Source organism: Coregonus clupeaformis, chromosome 7 (genome assembly GCF_020615455.1).
Source record: "Coregonus clupeaformis isolate EN_2021a chromosome 7, ASM2061545v1, whole genome shotgun sequence".
Lineage (NCBI taxonomy): Eukaryota > Metazoa > Chordata > Actinopteri > Salmoniformes > Salmonidae > Coregonus > Coregonus clupeaformis.
Genome location: NC_059198.1, coordinates 22,233,519 through 22,256,851, shown reverse-complemented (window position 1 = coordinate 22,256,851; position 23,333 = coordinate 22,233,519). Strand labels below are relative to the sequence as shown.

The 23,333-nt window shown below is 43.7% G+C and overlaps 1 protein-coding gene across 1 annotated transcript in view; it reads left to right on the top strand.

Moving 5' to 3' along the window:
* Nucleotides 1-22,344, top strand: part of LOC121569274 (SH3 domain-containing kinase-binding protein 1) — a 35,916-nt gene extending 13,572 nt beyond the window's left edge. Inside the window, exons 3-19 of the mRNA XM_041880087.2 lie at nucleotides 1,339-1,441; nucleotides 4,322-4,428; nucleotides 6,057-6,201; nucleotides 7,254-7,327; nucleotides 7,477-7,566; nucleotides 8,996-9,065; nucleotides 9,239-9,333; nucleotides 18,950-19,051; nucleotides 19,158-19,209; nucleotides 19,530-19,607; nucleotides 19,952-20,090; nucleotides 20,208-20,278; nucleotides 20,563-20,672; nucleotides 20,885-21,004; nucleotides 21,191-21,396; nucleotides 21,622-21,685; nucleotides 21,802-22,344. Coding sequence (XP_041736021.1) covers nucleotides 1,339-1,441; nucleotides 4,322-4,428; nucleotides 6,057-6,201; nucleotides 7,254-7,327; nucleotides 7,477-7,566; nucleotides 8,996-9,065; nucleotides 9,239-9,333; nucleotides 18,950-19,051; nucleotides 19,158-19,209; nucleotides 19,530-19,607; nucleotides 19,952-20,090; nucleotides 20,208-20,278; nucleotides 20,563-20,672; nucleotides 20,885-21,004; nucleotides 21,191-21,396; nucleotides 21,622-21,685; nucleotides 21,802-21,840 — 1,665 coding nt within the window. The 3' untranslated portion in view covers nucleotides 21,841-22,344. The remainder of the gene's footprint in view (nucleotides 1-1,338; nucleotides 1,442-4,321; nucleotides 4,429-6,056; nucleotides 6,202-7,253; nucleotides 7,328-7,476; nucleotides 7,567-8,995; nucleotides 9,066-9,238; nucleotides 9,334-18,949; nucleotides 19,052-19,157; nucleotides 19,210-19,529; nucleotides 19,608-19,951; nucleotides 20,091-20,207; nucleotides 20,279-20,562; nucleotides 20,673-20,884; nucleotides 21,005-21,190; nucleotides 21,397-21,621; nucleotides 21,686-21,801) is intronic.
* Nucleotides 22,345-23,333: the final 989 nt, after the last annotated feature.

The following is a 23,333-nucleotide window of genomic DNA, read 5'->3' as shown; positions in this document are numbered from 1 at the left end:
ACACACTCAGGTGCGTGCGTGTGTGTGTGTGCGTGTGTGTGTGTGTGTCGTTGCTCCAGTCTAATCAGGGATTAGGAAACTGCATCGTGACGAATCCATTAAAGAACTGTGAAATACACAGCCGTGTGTGTGTGTGAAGGAAAAGGCTGTGAATGTTGCAGCTGTAGGGCAATGTTGACATACACACAGTAACTCAGGAAGGGCAATGTTGACATACACACAGTAACTCAGGAAGGGCAATGTTGACATACACACAGTAACTCAGGAAGGGCAATGTTGACATACACACAGTAACTCAGGAAGGGCAATGTTGACATACACACAGTAACTCAGGAAGGGCAATGTTGACATACACACAGTAACTCAGGAAGGGCAATGTTGACATACACACAGTAACTCAGGAAGGGCAATGTTGACATACACACAGTAACTCAGGAAGGGCAATGTTGACATACACACAGTAACTCATGAAGGGCAAGGTTGACATATACACAGTAACTCAGGAAGGGCAAGGTTGACATACACACAGTAACTCAGGTCGTGTGTCCTGTGATAGTTTTATATAAGGAAAAAAAGGGCAAGACACAATAACTGCATTAGTGTTTGTGGGTGGACATGAAGTTAGGGTTGTGGGTGGACGTGAAGTTAGGGTTGTGGGTGGACGTGAAGTTAGGGTTGTGGGTGGACGTGAAGTTAGGGTTGTGGGTGGACGTGAAGTTAGGGTTGTGGGTGGACGTGAAGTTAGGGTTGTGGGTGGATGTGAAGTTAGGGTTGTGGGTGGATGTGAAGTTAGGGTTGTGGGTAGACGTGAAGTTAGGGTTGTGGGTGGACGTGAAGTTAGGGTTGTGGGTGGATGTGCAGTTAGGGTTGTGGGTGGATGTGAAGTTAGGGTTGTGGGTGGACGTGAAGTTAGGGTTGTGGGTGGATGTGAAGTTAGGGTTGTGGGTGGACGTGAAGTTAGGGTTGTGGGTGGACGTGAAGTTAGGGTTGTGGGTGGATGTGAAGTTAGGGTTGTGGGTGGATGTGAAGTTAGGGTTGTGGGTGGATGTGAAGTTAGGGTTGTGGGTGGATGTGAAGTTAGGGTTGTGGGTGGATGTGAAGTTAGGGTTGTGGGTGGATGTGAAGTTAGGGTTGTGGGTGGATGTGAAGTTAGGGTTGTGGGTGTGTGTGTGCCTATTGCTGCTCATCTGTTCGTAAAGGGTTAGGTCACTCGGTTTACAGACATTTTATCCATTACCATGACTTCAGCAACTGATAGATAGATGGGACACAAGATACATATACACACACACACAGAGATGCAAAACAAACATACAAACTGTCTCTCTCTCTGTCCAGGAGATAAAGAAGGAGGTGAAGAGAGAGGCGGAGCCTAAATCTGATTTGTCCAATGGCAGTACAAGCCCTGTGCCTGAGCCTGACCTACAACCAGCCAGGAAAGGTAACCCCCCCTTCACACACACACACACATCCTTAGGTAGGTTAATATCCCCGTGCTCATACACAGATCCTATTAGTGTGATAGGGATTACCGTCAGGTTATCCTTTGTCCTTCACACACACATGCACACATTCCTGGTACTACCGTTCACTAAAGGAATTATTCACGGTGCTGACACTACATGTGTGTATACACTACCGGTCAAAAGTTTTAGAACACCTACTCATTCAAGGGTTTTTCTTAATTTTTACTATTTTCTATATTGTAGAATAATAGTGAAGACATCAAAACTATGAAATAACACATATGGAATCATGTAGTAACTAAAAAAGTGTTAAACAAATCAAAATATATTTTATATTTGAGATTCTTCAAATAGCCACCCTTTGCCTTGATGACAGCTTTGCACACTCTTGGCATTCTCTCAACCAGCTTCACCTGGAATGCTTTTCCAACAGTCTTTGAAGGAGTTCCCACATATGCTGAGCACTTGTTGGCTGCTTTTCCTTCACTCTGCGGTCCGTCTCATCCCAAACCATCTCAATTTGGTTGAGGTCGGGGGATTGTGGGGGCCAGGTCATCTGATCCAGCACTCCATCACTCCATCACTCTCCTTCTTGGTAAAATAGCCCTTACACAGCCTGGAGGTGTGTTGTGTCATTGTCCTGTTGAAAAACAAATGATAGTCCCACTAAGCCCAAACCAGATGGGATGGTGTATCGCTGCAGAATGCTGTGGTAGCCATGCTGGTTAAGTGTGCCTTGAATTCTAAATAAATCACAGACAGTGTCACCAGCAATGCACCCCCACACCATAACACCTCCTCCTCCATGCTATACGGTGGGAAATACACATGCGGAGATCATCCGTTCACCAACACCACGTCTCACAAAGACAAGGCGGTTGGAACCAAAAATCTCCAATTAGGACTCCAGATCAAAGGAGACATTTCCACGGATCTAATGTCCTTTGCTTGTGTTTCTTGGCCCAAGGAGGTCTCTTCTTATTATTGGTGTCCTTTAGTAGTGGTTTCTTTGCAGCAATTCGACCATTAAGCCCTGATTCACACAGTCTCCTCTGAACAGTTGATGTTGAGATGTGTCTGTTACTTGAACTCTGTGAAGCATTTATCTGGGCTGCAATTTCTGAGGCTGGTAACTCTAATGAACGTATCCTCTGCAGCAGAGGTAACTCTGGGTCTTCCATTCCTGTGAGGGTCCTTATGAGAGCCAGTTTCATCATAGCGCTTGATGGTTTTTGCGACTGCACTTAAATAAACTTTCAAAGTCTTGAAATGTTCCGAATTGACGGACCTTCATGTCTTAAAGTAATGATGGACTGTCGTTTCTCTTTGCTTATTTGAGCTGTTCTTGCCATAATATGGACTTGGGCTTTTACCAAATAGGGCTATCTTCTGTATACCACCCCTACCTTATCACAACAAAACTGATTGGCTCAAACGCATTAAGGAAAGAAATTCCACAAATTAACTTTTTAAGAAGGCACACCTGTTAATTGAAAGGCATTCCAGGTGACTACCTCATGAAGCTGGTTGAGAGAATGCCAAGAGTGTGCAAAGCTGTCATCAAAGCAAAGGGTGGCTATTTGAAGAATCTCAAATATAAAATGTATTTTGATTTGTTTAACACTTTTTTGGTTACTACATGATTCCATATGTGTTATTTCATAGTTTTGATGTCTTCACTATTATTCTACAGTGTAGAAAATAGTAAAAATAAAGAAAAATCCTTGAATGAGAAGGTGTTCTAAAACGTATGACCGGTAGTGTATATATGAACACTACCGTATATATTTTTTTTTTCTTGTTTTCGAAAGAAAAGCAATTTTTAGGACCATTAAAATAACATCAAATTGATCAGAAATAGAGTGTAGACATTGTTAATGTTGGAAATGGCTATTGTAGCTTTTTAATGGAATATCTACATAGGCGTACAGAGGCCCATTATCAGCAACCATCAGTCCTGTGATCCAATGGCACGTTGTGTTTGCTAATCCAAGTTTATCATTTTAAAAAGCTAATTGATCATTAGAAAACCCTTTTGCAATTATGTTAGCACAGCTGAAAACTGTTGTGCTGATTAAAGAAGCAATAAAACTGGCCTTCTTGAGACTAGTTGAGTATTTGGAGCATCAGCAATTGTGGGTTCGATTACAGGCTCAAAATGACAGAAACAAATAACTTTCTTCTGAAACTCAACAGTCTATTCTTGTTCTGAGAAATGAAGGCTATTCCATGTGAGAAATTGCCAAGAAACTGAAGATCTCGTACAACGCTGTGTACTACTCCCTTCACATAACAGCGCAAACTGTCTCTAACCAGAATAGAAAGAGGAGTGGGAGGCCCCGGTGTACAACTGAGCAAGAAGACAAATACATTAGTGTCTAGTTTGAGAAACAGGCGCCTCACAGGTCCTCAACTGGCAGCTTCATTAAATAGTACCCGCAAAACACCAGTCTCAATGTCAACAGTGAAGAGGCGACTCCGGGATGCTGACCTTCTAGGCAGAGTTTCAAAGAAAAAGCCATATCTCAGACTGGCCAATAAAAATAAAATATTAAGATGGGTAATCTGAGATATGGCTATATTCCATCAGCCGTTTCCAGCTACAATAGCCATTTACAACATGAACAATGTATACACTGTATTTCTGATCAATTTGATGTTATTGTAATGGACAAAAACATTGTTTTTCTTTTGAAAACAAGGACATTTCTAAGTGACACCAAACTTTTGAACGGTAGTGTATATATATATATATATATATATATATGTTGTTTAGTATGTGTTCAGTGGGCTACAAATAATATTTGTGAACATAATAAATAGTTAAGTAATATACTAGTGTGTGTGTGTTCCAGGAGATGAGATCCGCCAGAGGAGGTGTAAGGCTTCCTTCAGCTATGTTCCTCAGAACGAGGACGAGTTAGAGCTGAAGATAGGAGATATCATCCACATACTGGGGGAGGTGAGAGGGGAGGCTGACATACTGGGGGAGGTGAGAGGGGAGGCTGACATACTGGGGGAGGTGAGAGGGGAGGCTGACATACTGGGGGGAGGTGAGAGGGGAGGCTGACATACTGGGGGGAGGTGAGAGGGGAGGCTGACATACTGGGGGAGGTGAGAGGGGAGGCTGACATACTGGGGGGAGGTGAGAGGGGAGGCTGACATACTGGGGGAGGTGAGAGGGGAGGCTGACATACTGGGGGAGGTGAGAGGGGAGGCTGACATACTGGGGGGGGGGAGAGGGGAGGCTGACATACTGGGGAAGGTGAGAGGGGAGGCTGACATACTGGGAAGGTGAGAGGGGAGGCTGACATACTTACTGGGGTAGGTGAGAGGGGAGGCTGATATACTGGGGAGGTGAGAGGGGAGGCTGATATACTGGGGAGGTGAGAGGTGAGAGGGGAGGCTGACATACTGGGGAGGTGAGAGGGGAGGCTGACATACGGGGGAGGTGAGAGGGGAGGCTGACATACTGGGGAGGTGAGAGGTGAGAGGGGAGGCTGACATACTGGGGAGGTGAGAGGGGAGGCTGATATACTGGGGAGGTGAGAGGGGAGGCTGACATACTGGGGGAGGTGAGAGGGAGGCTGACATACTGGGGGGAGGTGAGAGGGGAGGCTGACATACTGGGGGAGGTGAGAGGGGGAGGCTGACATACTGGGGGGAGGTGAGAGGGGAGGCTGACATACTGGGGGAGGTGAGAGGGGAGGCTGACATACTGGGGGAGGTGAGAGGGGAGGCTGACATACTGGGGGGAGGTGAGAGGGGAGGCTGACATACTGGGGAAGGTGAGAGGGGAGGCTGACATACTGGGAAGGTGAGAGGGGAGGCTGACATATACTGGGGTAGGTGAGAGGGGAGGCTGATATACTGGGGAGGTGAGAGGGGAGGCTGACATACTGGGGAGGTGAGAGGGAGGGGAGGCTGACATACTGGGGAGGTGAGAGGGGAGGCTGACATACTGGGGGAGGTGAGAGGGGAGGCTGACATACTGGGGGAGAGGTGAGAGGGGAGGCTGATATACTGGGGAGGTGAGAGGGGGAGGCTGACATACTGGGGAGGTGAGAGGGGAGGCTGACATACGTGAGAGGGGAGGCTGACATACTGGGGAGGTGAGAGGGGAGGCTGACATACTGGGGAGGTGAGAGGGGAGGCTGACATACTGGGGAGGTGAGAGGGGAGGCTGATATACTGGGGGAGGTGAGAGGGGAGGCTGACATACTGGGGGAGGTGAGAGGGGAGGCTGACATACTGGGGGAGGTGAGAGGGGAGGCTGACATACTGGGGGAGGTGAGAGGGGAGGCTGACTGTGTGTCTGTTTATACTTTCTCTTTACTGTACTAACTTCTCCCTCTGGTGGCTACATGACAGACCTGTTAAACCACATTATAATACTGTAGTGATCCTGTGTTCACCAGCATGTATATTAACTCCCCCACGGGAGCTAGCATTTAGCTTGTGTGTAGCTAGCTGTCTTAGAACCATTGATAGCATGCAGGTCTCCCCACCAGAACTTTGTGGTTTCAATTTCAATCTTCAGATAATTTCACTCCCCCTTCCTGTTTCATTACAATATTGACCTGTGTGTAGGTGGAGGAGGGCTGGTGGGAGGGCAGTCTAAACGGTAAGTCAGGGATGTTTCCCTCCAACTTCACCAGAGAGCTAGAGGACACGCCCCCTTCACTAGACACATCCACCAGGTCATCACAGGAGGAGCTATACGACAACAGGACCAGTGAGTCACACACACAATCATCACACCCATGCACATGCACGAATGCGTCACAAGCTAGGTTTCCATCCAAATGGCGACAGATTTTCATGCGAGTATTCTAAAATCTCCATAAAGAAAATATGCGCATGTTCCCAGCAGTGGTGTGTTTCCACCAAACGGACTTGTTATGGATAAATATCAGTGCGTGATGATGTAGTGCACACAAAATTAACATTTTAGCTTACCGAATAAAAATCTCAAGTTCAATGTGTTTCCATCGCATTTTCAACTCTACACAAAAACTGTTGTGTTAAATAGCAAATGTGCCTACTCTGGTCTTGGCACGTGCTCTAGCCAACAGCAGATACAGTTAGCTGTGCGGGTAGGCTAGTCTACATGATGACATTATTATGGATTTTTATTTGTCAAACAGCAGTCAAGCATCGATCATCATGTCACCAGAGTAAGACCCTCGATATTTATTGGAAAGCAGCATCAAGCTCATCACCGTGCACTTTCACCACCCTGTGAATTTCATCGTCATTTATTTAATCTGTAGCGTAATAAACTGCATGGTTTCCCGACGAGTCGTAGTGGGAGTACCACACAACATGTCATGCATTGCGTGACTCCAAGTTTACTTCGATATGATGGTTGTTATATCAATATTTGCGTATAAAAGCGTTTCCACCGACATTTCTCGCATAATTAATTTTACCACCTTGTCTAGCATATTTATTTTTGTCGACATTTGGAAAGTTTACCGACAAATGTTATTTTTCCATCAGGCCTGTCGTGACATTATTTATCCAACATGTACTTTACTCATAAAAAGGTTGGATGGACACCTGGTTACTGATCAAATGTTTTTATTAGAATGAAATGGCAGATGGAATATTAATATGATGTAATACAATGAAAGAAAATCAAGTTACATGATTCTGCTGAACTCAAGATGGTTTTTGATCAGTTGTTAGCATAAATAGTCATTATAGTCGTGTGTGTGTGTGTGTGTGTGTGTGTGTGTGTGTGTGTGTGTGTGTGTGTGTGTGTGTGTGTGTGTGTGTGTGTAGGTAAAGGCAGTCCAGGCAGCGAGAGTGACGGCGGAGAGAGTCGCTCTGACAGCGGAGAGATTCAACCCAAGAAGGTCTCTATCATCTGTCTGTCTGTCTGTATCTATCGTGGAAAGTGTAGTTTAATGATAACTGTAATGTGTTATAACAGTATTGTCGTGGTAACTATAGTTAGTAACACTGTCGTCATGGTAACTTTAGTCGTGGTAACGTGTGTCTCCAGGTTCGAGGGTTTGGGTTCGGTGACATCTTTAAAGACCAGCCAATCAGACTGAGACCTGCATCTGGAGACATGGACACAGAGGGAGAGAAGGTGACAAACACACACACACACACACACACACACACACACACACACACACAGAAGAGGGAGAGGGAGGGAGGGAGGGAGGGGGAGGGAGAGAGAGAGAGGGAGAGGGAGGGGGAGAGAGAGGGAGGGAGGGAGGGAGGGAGGGAGAGGAAGGGAGGGAGAGGGAGAGAGGGAGGGAGGGAGTGAAGGTTTTCACCGACGTGTACACACACAGTCACTGAGTCACTGAGTCAGTGTGGCTGGCAGGGCTGATGTAGCAGGGCGGTGTCTAGAACCACAGGGTAAGACAAACTACATCTCCTTTTCTCTCTTCTCTTGACTTTGTTCTCTCTCCTTTTCTCGTCACACTCGCTGTATTAGAGTGGAATCTGATTTGTAAAGGGACTGTGTGGATGATGGCAGCGTTAAGTTTGGTTTAGGGTGTGTCTTGTGTAGCATTTGTTGTGTGTGAGTAGATTTAGGTCTGTGTGTCGGGGTGTGTATGCGTGTGATAATCTATGTTTGTCGGGTGTGTGAGTATGTGAGTTTGGTTATGTGTCAGGCTGTGTGTGTGTGTGTGTGTGTGTAGGATATTTAGCAGCCTGTCCTGCTGTGCGGGTGGCTGTAGTGGGGGTTTATGGGAAGTGTAGTTTGTTCTCTAATGAGAATTGGGGTGGTGGTGGGAGGGGGTTTTACCTTGGTGGGTAGTTCCTGGTAGAAGCCCTTAAACAGATGTAGGATCAGATTGACCCACCTCCAAAAAATACAAAGTGTCTAGAGTTAACTTCTGTACTAGACTGGACTCTATCTTCCCCTGAGGGCTGAGGAAGTACCCAGCTGTGTGTCACAGTCTGACGTTACTTTAACGATGGTTGACCAGTTCTGTACTGGTGTGTGTGTGTGTGTGTGTGTGTGTGTGGGTATGTGTGTGTGTGCTCCACATGGCTTGAAATAAGTACAGATCGACTTGGTAGAAAGAGAGATGTAGTGAACTATAGATGGGTGGGAGGAAGGAAGAGAGAGAGGCAGTAAGTTGTGGAGGGAACTGGGACTGAAGGGAGAGAGAGGGAGGGAGGTGAAGAGGGACTGGGGAGAGAGGGACTGGGGGAGAGGGACTGGGGGAGAGAGGGGGGCAGGGGGGAGAGCGACTGGGGAGCGGGACTAGGGGAGAGAGGGGGGCAGGGGGGAGATCGACTGGGGAGAGAGGGGGGAGAGGGACTGGGGAGAGAGGGGGGAGAAGAGTTGGGATGTTCTTCTGAGTGTGAAACAGAGATGTGTGTGTTTGAGACAGACCGAGCTTTGTGTGTGTGTGTGTGTGTGTGTGTGTGTGTGTGTGTGTGTGTGGGTATCACATAGACAGAGCCCAGTCTGTCCGGATTTGATCCCCTGATGATCGTAAATGGAGATATCTGGGAATGTATTTTCGTGTGTGTGTTTCCCTCCTCTCCTCTAGGCACAGGTTAGGAAATCACCTTCTGTTGCTCTGGAAACTATGAAGGCGGAACCTGAGGGCAATGTGAAAGGTGAGAGGGAGGGGCCTGGGATCTTCTAGTCTCTCATTGGACAGTCTCTCACTTCCTGTTTCACACCTAGAATAAGATAAAGATTCACACCTGCTGAGTCTCTTGATTTACTAGAAATAAACCTGAGTTTTGGGATTCAGTGTGAGTGTCTCTGTGTTCTGATTGGTTCCCAGGCCGTGAGCTGTGTAAGGTCATCTTCCCATACGACGCCCAGAATGAAGACGAGCTGTCAATCAAAGAGGGAGAGATCGTCGCCATCATCAACAGGGTGTGTGTGTGTGTGTTTTCTAACCTCTGAGTGTCCATGAATGCGGTTGTTCATGTGTGTGTATCAGAGTTGGGGTTAATTCCACAAAAAGTGATTATAATTTATTCCTTCTACCTGTAAATTCCATTTAATTCAAATTCTGCAGTAAATTCTTTATTTTAAGTGCATTCATTCCATTAACTGGGAGATGTACAAATATTGAATTCCAATTCAAGTAGCCCTTTACGCTCGTACCCGTATACGGATTACAAATGGCAGATTTGGGCACTAATAAGCACCTAAATTGGAACGCAGTAGCTGTACACCTTAGCCAAATACATTTAAACTTTATTTTTCACAATTCCTGTCATTTAATCCTAGTGAAAATTCCCTGTCTTAGGTCAGTTAGGATCACCACTTTATTTTAAGAATATGAAACGTCAGAATAATAGTAGAGAGAATTATTTCTTTCAGCTTTTATTTCTTTCATCACATTCCCAGTGGGTTAGAAGTTTACATACACTCAATTAGTATTTGGTAGCATTGCCTTTAAATTGTTTAACTTGGGTCAAACGTTTCGGGTAGCCTTCCACAAGCTTCCCACAATAAGTTGGGTGAATTTTGGCCCATTCCTCCTGACAGAGCTGGTGTAACTGAGTCAGGTTTGTAGGCCTCCTTGCTCGCACACGCTTTTCAGTTCTGCCCACACATTTTCTATAGGATTGAGGTCAATGCTTTGTGATGGCCACTCCAATACCTTGACTTTGTTGTCCTGAAGGCATTTTGCCACAACTTTGGAAGTATGCTTGGGGTCATTGTCCATTTGGAAGACCCATTTGCGACCAAGCTTTAACTTCCTGACTGATGTCTTGAGATGTTGCTTCAATATATCCACATAATTTTTCTTCCTCATGATACCATCTATTTTGTGAAGTGCACCAGTCCCACCTGCAGCAAAGCACCCCCACAGCATGATGCTGCCACCCCTGTGCTTCACTTTTGGGATGGTGTTCTTCGGCTTGCAAGCAACCCCATTTTTCCTCCAAACATAACGATGGTCATTATGGCCAAACAGTTCTATTTTTGTTTCATCAGCCCAGAGGACATTTCTCCAAAAAGTACGATCTTTGTCCCCATGTGCTGTTGCAAACCGTAGTCTGGCTTTTATATGGCGGTTTTGGAGCAGTGGCTTCTTGCTTGCTGAGCGGCCTTTCAGGTATGTCGATATAGGACTTGTTTTACTGTGGATATAGATACTTTTGTACCTGTTTCCTCCAGCATCTTCACAAGGTAATTTGCTGTTGTTCTGGGATTGATTTGCTATTTTCGCACCAAAGTACGTTCATCTCTAGGAGACAGAACTCCATCCTGAGCGGTATGACGGCTGCGTGGTACCTTCAGGCATTTGGAAATTGCTCCCAATGATGAACCAGACTTGTGGAGGTCTACCATTTTTTTTCTGAGGTCTTGGTTGATTTCTTTAGATTTTCCCATGATGTCAAGCAAAGAGGCACTGAGTTTGAAGGTCGGCCTTGAAATACATCCAAAGGTACACCTCCAATTGATTCAAATTATGTCAATTAGCCTATCAGAAGCTTCTAAAGCCATGACATAATTTTCTGGAATTTTCCAAGCTGTTTAAAGGCACAGTCAACTTAGTGTATGTAAACTTCTGACCCACTGGAATTGTGATACAGTGAATTATAAGCGAAATAATCTGTCTGTAAATAATTGTTGGAAAAATTACTTGTGTTATGCACAAAGTAGATGTCCTAACTGACTTGCCAAAACTATAGTTTGTTAACAAGAAATGTGTGGTGTGGTTGAAAAACAAGTTTTAATGACTCCAACCTAAGTCTATGTAAACTTCCGACTTCAACTGTTTTTTGGATTGCGTAAACAACAGTAATTGTTTGATGGCGGGGATGCAGGGCTGTGTTCCAAACAAAACAACTACAAGTGTGCTTGCTCTAGTTCCTCAACAGCACAGCTAGGAGAGCTTAAAAAAAGCACCTTATAGTTGAAGACTCTTCTTTGAGTCATAAAAGTGCATTGAAATTACTTAGGAACTGTGCACACTTTGGAGAGGTGTGTGGCCACTTGGAGACATTAGTTAGACCTCTCACTCAAACCCTTGGCATTTTTTGTCTTATGTTGCACCTACCCCAAATATACCAAGAATATTCATATCATGTTACTGAATGTATCCAGAGTATTTTCAGATTTCTTTATCAACAAATGCAGTGAAAAGTACAGTAAATGTAAAATGCACATAAAATCAACAGTGTAATGTTTGGATTCAGTCTTATGTCAGGTGAACTGTTGTGTCCTCACCTTTGGTCTAATAATTTTCCCATAATCTCGAAACTGTTCCTTTTCAATTGCTTCCAGGGTTATGCATTTTCAAATTTCTTCTGTAAGAACCTATCCATATAGGCCAATTCCCATTAAATTCCAAAGATGAAATGCTTTTACAATTCCAATTAAATTCAAACAGTCCAATTACAATTAAATTCAAATTCCATAGCTTAAATATTGTTTAGTATTCAACATATAATTCTCCACTTCATGAGTGAATTTAATTGCAATTTCAAATGACATTTTAATTGACCCCAATCCTGGTGTGTGTTAGGGTTGGGCGGTATCCAGATTTTCATATCCTCATACTGTCCTTCTCTTACACCAGGATTAACTGTTCTACCGTTGTAGTGCTCAAGGGGGATACCACACCCTCCCCCACCCCCCGCTACAAATATGAACATTATTGAAAAACTTCAAATAAATAGTTGCAACGGTATTGAAAAACCATCCTGTGGTGTCGTAGAAATATTTGACTCAAAAGTAGTCAACTCAAAATATCTCTCAAGGGACTGGAGCTTGTGAATAAAAAAATTAAGACTTTTATTATTTGCATAACAAAGCCGAGCTTGCTCCATGGAGCAACTGCTTGCCCTGAACCGGAGCTGTCCTTTTATACAGACACAAATGCATAGTCAACATACATAGTTACTCCTCTCTATGTGAATGAATAACATATTTTCATTATCACATGTTGGCTACTCACAGGGGCTACTTGCGCTTCTCTAAATGGGGCCTCTGTATCTTATTAGTGGCGTGACTCAGAAAATTATGTACATACGTACATTAAAGAACAATCACACTCTGTATTGACTATATTCACTATCCAGACATATATCTGAAGTACAAAGTATCAATCATGTTCATTCTGTTTTACCTTTATCATTTCATAACACATTATAAAACATATCAATTAATACTTAAACATGGTTTAAACATGTCATCCATAACCCATTCTCAACCACATACATTTAAGCATTTATCATTTACCATCCTCCCTGGCCCTTGAGATTATGTGCATGTGGCTATGTGTCAGGTCATAAGCACAAACAAATGATAACACTAGTTCCATTGTTACTCCAATCTCCACACAGCCACCACAAGGAGTTGTATCTCCATCACATGTCATTGACATACCCAGACCAGCTGCAGAGAGTTATGAAAAACACATAAATGTCTCTGCTCTGTATTAACCCTTCAACTGGTTCTCAATCCATAAACATTTTAAGGCATATAGGTGTTTAATTCTACAACATATGTACTTGAAAATCATCTATATATATTCCCCCCTTTGGGACTTTCTAAGTCCCAACCAATAAAACAAAAGTTAACATAAAATAAGTGTAAGCATGGGGAGAACAAGTATTTGATACACTTCCGATTTTGCAGGTTTTCCTACTTACAAAGCATGTAGAGGTCTGTAGTTTTTATCATAGGTACGCTTAAACTGTGAGAGACGGAATCTAAAACAAAAATCCAGAAAATCACATTGTATGATTTTTAAGTAATTAATTTGCATTTTATTGCATGACATAAGTATTTGATCACCTACCAACCAGTAAGAATTCCGGCTCTCACAGACCTGTTAGTTTTTCTTTAAGAAGCCCTCCTGTTCTCCACTCATTACCTGTATGAACTGCACCTGTTTGAACTCGTTACCTGTATAAAAGACACCTGTCCACACACTCAATCAAACAGACTCCAACTTCTCCACAATGGCCAAGACTAGAGAGCTGTGTAAGGACATCAGGGATAAAATTGTAGACCTGCACAAGGCTGGGATGGGCTACAGGACAATAGGCAAGCAGCTTGGTGAGAAGGCAACAACTGTTAGCGCAATTATTAGAAAATGGAAGAAGTTCAAGATGATGGTCAATCACCCTCGGTCTGGGGCTCCATGCAAGATCTCACCTCGTGGGGCATCAATGATCATGAGGAAGGTGAGGGATCAGCCCAGAACTACACGGCAGGACCTGGTCAATGACCTGAAGAGAGCTGGGACCACAGTCTCAAAGAAAACCATTAGTAACACACTACGCCGTCATGGATTAAAATCCTGCAGCGCACGCAAGGTCCCCCTGCTCCAGCTAGCGCATGTCCAGGCCCATCTGAAGTTTGCCAATGACCATCTGGATGATCCAGAGGAGGAATGGGAGAAGGTCATGTGGTCTGATGAGACAAAAATAGAGCTTTTTGGTCTAAACTCCACTCGCCGTGTTTGGAGGAAGAAGAAGGATGAGTACAACCCCAAGAACACCATCCCAACCGTGAAGCATGGAGGTGGAAACATCATTCTTTGGGGATGCTTTTCTGCAAAGGGGACAGGACGACTGCACCGTATTGAGGGGGAGGATGGATGGGGCCATGTATCGCGAGATCTTGGCCAACAACCTCCTTCCCTCAGTAAGAGCATTGAAGATGGGTCGTGTCTGGGTCTTCCAGCATGACAACGACCCCGAAACACACAGCCAGGGCAACTAAGGAGTGGCTCCGTAAGAAGCATCTCAAGGTCCTGGAGTGGCCTAGCCAGACTCCAGACCTGAACCCAATAGAAAATCTTTGGAGGGGAACTGAAAGTCCGTATTGCCCAGCGACAGCCCCGAAACCTGAAGGATCTGGAGAAGGTCTGTGTGGAGGAGTGACCAAAATCCCTGCTGCAGTGTGTGCAAACCTGGTCAAGGAAACGTATGATCTCTGTAATTGCAAACAAAGGTTTCTGTACCAAATATTAAGTTCTGCTTTTCTGATGTATCAAATACTTATGTCATGCAATAAAATGCAAATGAATTACTTAAAAATCATACAATGTGATTTTCTGGATTTTTGTTTTAGATTTGTAAGTAGGAAAACCTGCAAAATCGGCAGTGTATCAAATACTTGTTCTCCCCACTGTACTTATTCTTAGCCTTGCCATCTGTGGTTACATGTTTATAAGAATATATATTCAGACCAATGTATCTTCCTCATTGTCTGACCCATCCTGATGAGGACAAGGAGCCCAGTCAGGTATTGGTTACAAGTCTTGAAGGTTTCCCTCTAAGCTAACCTCCAATTGTTGCTGTTGAGCTTTGTAACCATTGCTCACCTTTTTTGTTTTGTTGTATTTCCAATATACGTGGTAGTATCCTAACACATTAAAAAATATATAAGAAATAAATGCAACTTTGTTTTAACCATAATATCTAGGACATGTTAAGAATAGTGTCAACATCTTTAGCTTACATAACCTTTTTTACCCATATCACAATTATTATAACAATCAAAATAATCAATATCAATATCTAATCCATTAATTGCAATGTCAACATCATTAGTTATTAACATATTAATAACTTATTCAAATCAATCAGTCACCTTATAATTCATAGTCATTATCAGATTAATTACCCAAAACAAATTTAGAATGACAATTCTTAGTTAGTCACCTTGGTTCCATCATTCAAAGTTAAAACTCTCACCTTGGCACATATTGACACTGGCAGAATGTATATTTATACTATCATAATTCTAGCATTAATTTCCTCATAACAATAATTACAACAGATCATTATCTTAATGCATTCCTAGTCTAAATTACTATAAATTTAGCAGTGTATAATACCTCCTTAATCAACATACTACCTTAACTAACACTCCCTTACTCTACCGGCACTCAATCTTCTGGCGTCTTCATTATGTTCTTCAGATAGCTTCATAGTTCATCTTGGATTGCCCATGGCAATGTCCCAATTCCAATGTCACACCTGAGCCGCCCCACCTCCACCATCATTCTGTTTTGTCAATTTGCAAACCAGTATACCCAAACTACGAAGAACGTTGCATTGGCATAGACCTCTCTCTTCCTGCTCACTCCACATGGACTCCTGTCACATTCTTGAGAGAAAAGGCACAAAAGAGAAGGCAATTGATTGCTTTGATTTGATGCTGGATTCAGGTCTCCTGGCAGAGGTGGTGTCGGACAGGAACGTCTTCACCGCCTTTGTTGTTCCTCTTCAGCCGGGTAGAGTTTTTTTTTTTTTTTTTTTTGAGGTTCACACTGCTCTGGACCGGATTATTTCTACTATGCATTACAACACCATCTGTAATAACATCTTGAATGTCTGGAATCTCTCGGTGGTCTGGAATCTCTCGGCGGTCTGGAATCTCTCGGTGGTCTGGAAGGTCTTAGAAGTCTCGGTGGTCTCCTAGTCATCAGTTCCCTCACTCTGGTACAATGGTTTAGATGATACCCGATCACGCTCCCCTCTATCCGTACCGCTGTTGGTGTAACCTGGACGATGATGTATGGTCACTTTTAGCTGTTAACCTTCTTCCATCACTAGGGTCTCCGGATCAGCCAGAGTCCCTCTCAATCTATCGACATCGGTCTACGAAGAGTGTCCTTCTATCAGCCTACCCATAGGGAAGCTCGGATTTACTGCTGCAAAGACACAAGCACAGACACACACAAAAGACAACAATGCTACCCAATGGCTGAGGTTGGATAGTTTATTATAATGCTTAATTCCACCACATGCTCTATGTACTGTCTCCAATCCCCACGTACGTCTACGTGTTTGGGCGTGCAAGTCAACACCTATAATTTTATCCAATGACTTGTAATAAATTACACTCCCATAAAATTCATTATTTTCTAATATATTCACATCAACCAAACCATTCATGTTTCTAATAATTCTTTATTGCCACAAATCAGTTAATCACAATCTAGTCTCAGCGGAACGAACAACAAATTACCCAAATCCTTCCCCTCAGTCATAGAATCCTCCCAGAATCGTATATGCTGGTCACTATTCCCTGATCTTACAAAATTCTATGACAGGCATTGTTGTACGAAACTCCAAGATATCATTTACAAGAAAAGCTTATTATTCCAACGTGTATATATAATGATCATACACACCTCTATATCTCATCATTCAAACTTCAGAGTGCGACTCATTTACACCATTATACCACTCTTATTCCATACTTATATAATGTTGTTCTCAAACGCGCTTAATTGCTATTTGTATAACATACAGGAATATTTTATTCTATCAAAGGGCCCAAATTTGGAATTTTTACTGTAGTCAATTTATCATAATACTACATCACCTCTAAAGTTTCCAAATATAATGTCAGAAACATACCCTAAAAGATTGATCAAAATACAATGCATAGACGTCAGATGATCACACCGGTACACGTGACCTGTTCCTCCAACAGGATTTATTCTACCCCTCCTGGTAACGTGAATTTTCTACACTCAGTTGGTCAATGAATATCCACGCACCATTTATTCTTCTCTTTCCTAATGTGAGATTGGGCACGCCCTTTCTCCATCAGACAGAAGCTTCAAACGACCTCAAATATATTTCCTTTCCTTACAGAAAGGCTATTTACTTGCAGGATTTCTTATTATTCTCACTCACACAGATGAGCAGCCACTTGTGCCCAAATGAATCAGACATTTGAATGACTCACAGCCGCCCAAGCAAACCATTCACCCATACGAGATGAGCAGACCTACTCTATTTAACACTTTCTCTATATTTTGAAGCCCTTGTGGCTATTTAACCCGTTCACCTACTCAGGATGACCTAACTTTTTTACCTGATCGACCCTGCCTAACTTTGGCATCACCACAACACAGGATGATGCCCCACCTACCCGAGCAGACCTCTAACAATGAATTCCTCATTAGAGCGGTAACCGTAGGTCCCAAATTTAGCTAGCCACCTGCCCGTTCAGCCCTCTGGAGCGCTAATTTTAGCTCTCCAAAGCGGTATCCACAGGATTTCTATTTATTTAGCCCCCTAGGTGATACACTTCCTCGACACACCTGGACTTCTACTACGCATTCCTAAGCGACCTGTAAATTCTGCCCTATTTTTTTCTGATACACTTCCTCGACACAGAAAAATAAGCTGTATTACACAGGATTTCTGCCTACCTAAGCAGCCTATAAACGATACACTTCCTCGACACGTTTATAGCGGTATTCGCAGGACTTAACATGTTATTGTCTGATCGCTCAACCAGATGGACAACCGCCCGTGCCGAAATGACCCAGACAAAGCGATCAGCAGGATGAATCAAATGAATTGAACAGACGGTTCAGACGAACAACAGAGTGACATCCACATGTATTCTTAAATTCAAAAGCTCCCAGTCTCTAATTTTCTGGTTCTTAAATTTGGAGAGACCTACTTGGTATTTCTGCAGCTGATGCCGTGCCCCGGATCGAACCACACAAACGTTATACTATATAAGTAAGAACTTGGCTTACCTATTAAAAGCGGCCGCGTCCAAGCCGTTTCATAGCTACAGATGTACACCGTCTCTGGCCCCTGTTGTCAACTCCTGGCAAGCTCGCCAAATATGTCGTAGAAATATTTGACTCAAAAGTAGTCAACTCAAAATATCTCTCAAGGGACTGGAGCTTGTGAATAAAAAAATTAAGACTTTTATTATTTGCATAACAAAGCCGAGCTTGCTCCATGGAGCAACTGCTTGCCCTGAACCGGAGCTGTCCTTTTATACAGACACAAATGCATAGTCAACATACATAGTTACTCCTCTCTATGTGAATGAATAACATATTTTCATTATCACATGTTGGCTACTCACAGGGGCTACTTGCGCTTCTCTAAATGGGGCCTCTGTATCTTATTAGTGGCGTGACTCAGAAAATTATGTACATACGTACATTAAAGAACAATCACATTCTGTATTGACTATATTCACTATCCAGACATATATCTGAAGTACAAAGTATTAATCATGTTCATTCTGTTTTACCTTTATCATTTCATAACACATTATAAAACATATCAATTAATACTTAAACATGGTTTAAACATGTCATCCATAACCCATTCTCAACCACATGCATTTAAGCATTTATCATTTACCATCCTCCCTGGCCCTTGAGATTATGTGCATGTGGCTATGTGTCAGGTCATAAGCACAAACAAATGATAACACTAGTTCCATTGTTACTCCAATCTCCACACAGCCACCACGAGGAGTTGTATCTCCATCACATGTCATTGACATACCCAGACCAGCTGCAGAGAGTTATGAAAAACACATAAATGTATCTGCTCTGTATTAACCCTTCAACTGGTTCTCAATCCATAAACATTTTAAGGCAAATAGGTGTTTAATTCTACAACATATGTACTTGAAAATCATCTATAGTGGCTATTTCCAAATACCCTGGTATACAGTTTATACGGTATACCGCCCAGGCCTACTGTATTTAACCTGTGTATGTGGATTGTGTGTGTTGTAGGACTGTGCTGACGTGGGGTGGTGGATGGGGGAGATAAGAGGGAGGAAGGGAGTCTTCCCTGATAACTTTGTGAAGCAGTTAATACCTGATGTAGAGAAAGAGGTAAGACACACAAATAGATTTAGATTTATACTGGTTTTTGTAGTGTTCAAGGAATGACATTCCATGAGAGCAAAATCACTTAGTGTTTCTGTGTGTGTGTTTGCAGAGACCAAAGAAGCCGCCTCCCCCCAGCGCCCCTTCGGCTAAACACACCACAGGTAATCCCACTCTCCTCTCTCCTCTCCTTCCTACTTTTCCTCACCTTACCTCTCCTCTATTTCAATCCTCTATCTCTGCTCTCTCTGCTCTTCTCCTCTCAGCCACTGGTACAGTTTTGTGCGTGACTCAATCCTCTCTCCATCTCCGTCTCTGCTCTTCTCTGTTTTGTGTTAGTGTGTGTAAGGGAGAGAGAGAAACTAGGAGCAATGGTGATAATTAAACAGAGACAGAGAGAGAGAACCAAAGATAGAGAGATCTATAGGGAGGAGTGTCAGTAATGTCACCCTCAGTTGACCCCTGACCCCTGTGTAACATGTAGAGAAAAGGTCAGAGGTCAAGAAGGTACCCCCGGAGCGCCCAGAGCACCTGCCTCACAGACCACCTGACGACAACAAAGGTACTACAGTACTACTGCAAAAAACTACTAACTCTGCCTCACAGATCTGATGACAACAGAGATACTACTACTACTACTACTACTACTATATTACTACTACTACTATACTACTACTACCATTACTATACTACACTATTCCACAATCATCTACTATGCCTGCTTTGGCCAGCTGCAGCCTGACTACTACCATAAATGGCCCTACTCAGGCTGCCTGCCTCTCCTCGCCTCTTCAGCTGGCTCACACCGCACCTCTACACTGTGTGTGTGACATCCCCACTTATCCCGTCCGTATACGTGTTTGTGTGTGTGTTTACGTGTGTGTGTGTGTGTGTTTACGTGTGTAGGTGAGGAGGTGAAGGTTGGAGAAATCCCTAAGCCCGCCCTCCCGTCCATCCCTCCAAAGAAGCTCCACCCACCAAATACAAGCTCCTCCCACCTCCCTCCCCGACGCCCAGACAGACCTGAGAAAACTCCTACTGTACCGTCAGTCACACACACACACACACACACACACACACACACACACACACACACACACACACACACACACACACACACACACAACACACATTAAAGTTGTCAATTGGTCTGCCTGTTCAGGTGTGAGAGACCTAAGTCTGAGGGCGGGGCTGTGACTCCAGATCCTGCCTCTGACAGGTCAAAAGATATTGGTGAGTTTGACTGAGAGGACAAGGGGCAGACCTGGGTCAGTTTGACAGTTATGTGACAGGAAACTAGTCCAATCAGAGCAGAGAGTTGGCTGACTCAAGAGACAGAGAGGTTTAAATATGAATGAAGATCATCAGTTCTCTCTCTATCTCTGTCCATATGCGAGGAATTAGCTGCCATAGCCTTCTTATTGATCAGGAAACGGTGTGTTTGTTTGTTTGCCTGGTCTCTGGTAAGATGTTATGTGTTCCTATGGATTAACTTTATAATGTGTGTCTGTGTGTAGATGTGGTTGACTTGGACTCGGTAGTCTTGTCTACAGAGAAACTAAGCCATCCCACCGCAATGCGACCAAGAGTCTTCGACCGCAGACCACGCTCCCAGATCATCAGCACAGTGAGTGTATGCACACACACACACACTTTTTTTCTTTAACATGTCTTGATGACACCTCTCTGTCTCTCTCTCTCTCTCTCTCTCTCTCTCTCTCTCTCTCTCTCTCTCTCTCTCTCTCTCTCTCTCTCTCTCTCTCTCTCTCTCTCTCTCTCTCACTCTCTCTCTCTCTCTCTCTCTCTCTCTCTCTCTCTCTCTCTCTCTCTCTCTCTCAGTCTTCTCTGTCCAGTATTGACCTGGTGGAGGAGAAGACCAGAGGGAAGAACAAGCAGCAGGACTCCTTGTGTCCTAGACCAGTAGATGTGTCTAAGAGGAAAGCACTTCCCACCATCACTGTAAGAATTTGTTGAATTGAAATGTGTTAAATAAAATTTTAGCGGTGAATCAGAGTATATTTTGTGTGTTTGTGTATTCCCAGATAATCAAGTTGGCCAAGCTAACTTTGAAAAAAGAAAAGGGTTTCTGGTTTAAGTAGGTCAGCTGGCTAACTCATGAATCCTGATTTGTGACATACCCCACAGGTACCTGACAGTAAGGGTGTGCTCCCCCCACCGTCGACAGAAAGCCTGGCCCTCCACCCTATAAGCCCCTCCCCTTCATATGCAAACCCCACCTCTTCATTTATAAGCCACTCTCCCGAGTCCAGGCCAACACCCACCTTGGAGGAGCTTAGGGGACAGCTGAAAGAGCTAAGAACCTCTGTAGAACTGCTGAAGAGCCAATACAGGTAGGTGTGTGTGTGTGTGTGTGTGTGTGTGTGTGTGTGTGTGTGTGTGTGTGTGTGTGTGTGTGTGTGTGTGTGTGTGTGTGTGTGTGTGTGTGTGTGTGTGTGTGTGTGTGTGTGTGTGTGTGTGTGTGTGTGTGTGTGTGTGTGTGTGTGTGTGTGTGTGTGTGTGTGTGTGTGTGTGTGTGTGTGTGTGAATAGTGTGAGTGACTGGTGTCTCTGTCCCAGGCAGGAGATGAAGCAGTTGTCTAGTGACCTGAACGAGGAGAAGAGTTTCCGCCTGACTCTGCAGGTGAATACACACATACCTAGTGATGCTCGCTGTCTAGTGCTTAACAACATTCATTTACTGCTGCTATATTTTTCATCTTAGCTATACTTTACATTTGGTGTTTGTGTCTTTTTCAGATGGAGGTGGAGAAGATTAAGAAGAGGATATCTAAATGAACTTTCACCCTCCTCAGTGCATACTGATGACATCACCTCACGCTGGAGCCAGTGTGACATCATCCCGGGGCAGGGTTCAGACGAACTAGTTTGTGCCAAAAAACAACAACATCAATGACGGACGATCCCAATCCCTTCTGTCTGTTTGTTTTGAAAAGGCTTGCTTATTTTTTTGCCATCTGATTGGAGTGCTCTGCATCAGGGGCGTAGCCTCACTGGTACTCACCTGTCTGTCACCACGGTACTCAAAACACCTGGAACACCTTCAACTGCTGTTAGTGTGTGTGTGTGTGTGAGTGTGTGTGTGTGTGTGTCAGCATACAAGGTTTCCATGGCAGCCCCTCACTATGGCCTTCCTTCCTGTTTTAGACTTCTTTCTGATGACAAAAATACAGTTTCTGGACTTCATATCTCCAGGAAAGTGAAATAGACTTTTATATTCCAGTGTTCTAAAGATGAAGATTATGGATGTGTGCCGATTTTAATAAAACAAAACTTAACCAACCTGTTTCTGTCTGTTTCTGTCTGTCACCCTACCCCAAGTAGTGGGAGCCACAGTATCAGTTACTCTGTGTCTCGAAGATCACCTTACCCAACCCAGACATACACACAGGTGTGCATTGTTTGTGTGTGTGTATGTGTGTGTCCAGTGCCACTCTGTTGATTCAGAGTAAACAATGTCATATCCCAGAGCTTGAGTAAATGACATTACTAAGCTGCTCTCGAATGTACTACGTCAGGACATGGAAATCGATTATATCGTAGTCCATGTGGGTTTTAATGACATTATGAAGGGCTGCTCTGAACAGTTGAAACTGGATTTTAAAGAGCTGATTGACTCTCTGCTATCTGGCACTGTGCCCTCTCTGAATCGTGGCATTGAACGCTTTAGCAGGATTCTTGCTCCTCACAACTGGCTATGTGATTATTGCAGCTCAATGGTTGAAACTTTTGTTGATAATTTCGATACCTTTTGGAAACAAAACACATTTTATAAGGGGGATGGGATCCACCCAAATCATTTGGGTTCCTGGAACATTTCACAGCTTTATAAGGCTGCGTTGAGACAATGACTTATCAATGACCCAAGCCCAGCTCAGCTAATTCCTACCATTGTGACGCAGAGTTGTCATAATGCTTCAGCAAATATACATTACACCAGGGGCGTCGGTAGACACAATATAAGTAACCTAATTTATGTCGCTCTAACTGCCCTGAATGCCTCAGCTGATCCTACAGCTATTGTATACTGTAATCATGTGCCTAAGGACCAGATTTATACTGTTAGCACTGAGCCAGTGTGCCCCAGGAGGAAGTCCACTGTGTGCAGCTCACCCTGCACTAACATAAAGAACATGAGCACATCTACTGCTGCTAAGCTTCCCAGTAAAGCAATAAAAACAAGTAAGCATCCCAGAAGAAAAGTGCTCAAAATAGCCCATGTTGACATATGTAGCTTAAGAAACAAGGTTCATGAAATCAATAATTTGCTA